General features: G+C 37.9%; 1 protein-coding gene across 1 annotated transcript; it reads left to right on the top strand.

The window, feature by feature from the left end:
• The first annotated feature begins 812 nt into the window (after positions 1-812).
• Positions 813-1,966, top strand: LOC107725972 (transmembrane protein 229A-like). The gene has a single exon (XM_016535411.1). The coding sequence runs from the start codon at positions 904-906 to the stop codon at positions 1,894-1,896; it is 993 nt and encodes a 330-aa protein (XP_016390897.1). The 5' UTR covers positions 813-903; the 3' UTR covers positions 1,897-1,966.
• Positions 1,967-2,093: the final 127 nt, after the last annotated feature.

The raw sequence follows: 2,093 nt of genomic DNA, 5'->3' as shown, positions 1-2,093 counted from the left end.
GTGATAAAATATGATATATATATATGATATATTGTATTATGTATTGTTTACATAATATATGTATGTGTACTGTGTATATTTATTATGAATATATAAATACACACACACATGCATGTATACATTTCAGAAAAATATGTTGTTTCTATATTAAATATATTTATAATATAAATTGTATTCTATAAATATAGACATGTAAATACATGTAAATATTTTCAAAATACATACTGTATGTTTGTGTATTTATATATACATAATAAATCTACACAGAACACACACATATATTATATACATATTAAAGATAACGTATAAATATATATTATATATGATAAAGATAACGTATTTATGAAGTATAAATAAATATATCTGTGTGATATAGTATTTTATAAAATAAAAAATGAAAATGAATATAATTAAATATAAAAATATCTCAAATAATATAAATGCAGCAATAGCAAAAATATAAAAATAAAAATCATATATATAAATATATAATAGTATATACGTTATATATGATATAATAGTACACTATTTTATAAAATAACACAAATATAAAATAAATCAAATACTATAAAACAATAAAAGGAAATTATTTTAATTGTAATATACAAAAATTATTAATATAATATAATATAATATAATATAATATATAGTGTTTTGCAGAACTGTGTATAATGCCGTATTGTTATAGCACTTTTAAGACGTTTTACTTTGTATAGGTTTAGATGAATATGACAGCGCTATCTTGTGGTGGGTTTTATTAAGTCTGTCCTTTCTTCTTTACCCATTTCGCTCCTTCCAATGATCGCGCAAGAAGAAATGCGTGCCACCGGCGAGTCGCGGCGTAAAATGACCGTCAGACAAAGACGCGTCGACATCTGAGTGCGTTTGAGGACAGATACGGTGATGATGAAGACGACGAGACGAGCGGACAGCCTGCGAGCTCAGCCTGCTTTACCGCAGTGGATGCGCATGTATTTCTACGGGATGCACGGAGTCACGCTGGACATCCTGCTGTCCTCCGCGCGCAGGTTCCTGGATCACAACGACTTCAAACTGCTGGGGTTCTCCTCTCCGTATCAGTGCGTCGTGCACTCCATCACGCATCTGGTTTTGGAGAAGATCTACCTGCAAAAAAGATGCTTCCAGGAGCGACCTGTCGCTTTCCACCTCGTCTTCTACCCTTGCTTGTACATCTGCCTGCAGATCTTAATAGGGAATGTGGTGACCTGCACGGAGAGCATCAGAGTGGTTTCCGTCACGCAGCTCGTTGTGCATTACATCCTCGCTTTGTACTTCACAAATGTCTTTCATAAAGGCTTCCTGCGTCTGCAGTATCAGGACAAGCAGGTGTTATTGAGGTCATCCCGCCCGAATGGGTTACCCGGCGTCCTGAGCTTTGTGTTCTTCGGGATGCATGGCTTTCTGGACGAGGTGCTCTTCACCTCTGTGTTCAACTTGTTTGAGAAAGCGGACCGGACCTTGAGGGGCCACACGTCCTTGTGGTCCTTCCTCATGTATGGAAGCTGCAGCTTCGTGGTGGAGAAGCTCTACCTCCATCTGCACTTCAGGAGAGGATGGGGAACCTTGCAGCGGCTTCCCATCTACATCTGCTTCATTTATACATGGGAGTTCAGCTGGGGCTTCGCTCTGAGACACTATGACGCCTGTTCCTGGGACTATTCCCACTATCCTCTCAATTTCATGGGTCTGGTGACGTTGCTGTATCTTCCAGGATGGGTCTGTCTGAGTCTGTATCAAGACATGTTGTCGAATGTTCTGCTGAGGGTTGTGTGCAATGATAGGAAGGACGAGGAGATGCCAAACGCTGGCGCCAATGGACGCCTGCTGCCAAAAGGGAAGCTGGAGGAGGACAAACTGCATGTGGGCTTTTCCTAATATATCCTCCTGGGACCAGCAGAAAGGCATTTGAATGTTTGATGCTTGAGAAAGAATTAAGAATCTTTTTCAAAAGGGGAGGTCAGGGCTAGTTGTCACTCCAGGTTTATTTTTGAAAGTCGATTTCTGTATCGAGATGCGTTGTAGAATTCAGGAAAAAAAAATAATAATAAAATAAAAAAAAAATTAAAAAAAAA

This window comes from Sinocyclocheilus rhinocerous, unplaced genomic scaffold (assembly GCF_001515625.1).
Source record: "Sinocyclocheilus rhinocerous isolate Xijiao unplaced genomic scaffold, SAMN03320098_v1.1 scaffold395, whole genome shotgun sequence".
Classification (NCBI taxonomy): Eukaryota; Metazoa; Chordata; class Actinopteri; order Cypriniformes; family Cyprinidae; genus Sinocyclocheilus; species Sinocyclocheilus rhinocerous.
This window is presented reverse-complemented; position numbering and strand designations above follow the sequence as displayed.

Excerpts from the sequence above, each read along its gene's own strand:
- LOC107725972 (XM_016535411.1), top strand. The coding sequence starts at position 904 with ATGATGAAGACGACGAGACGAGCGGACAGCCTGCGAGCTCAGCCTGCT.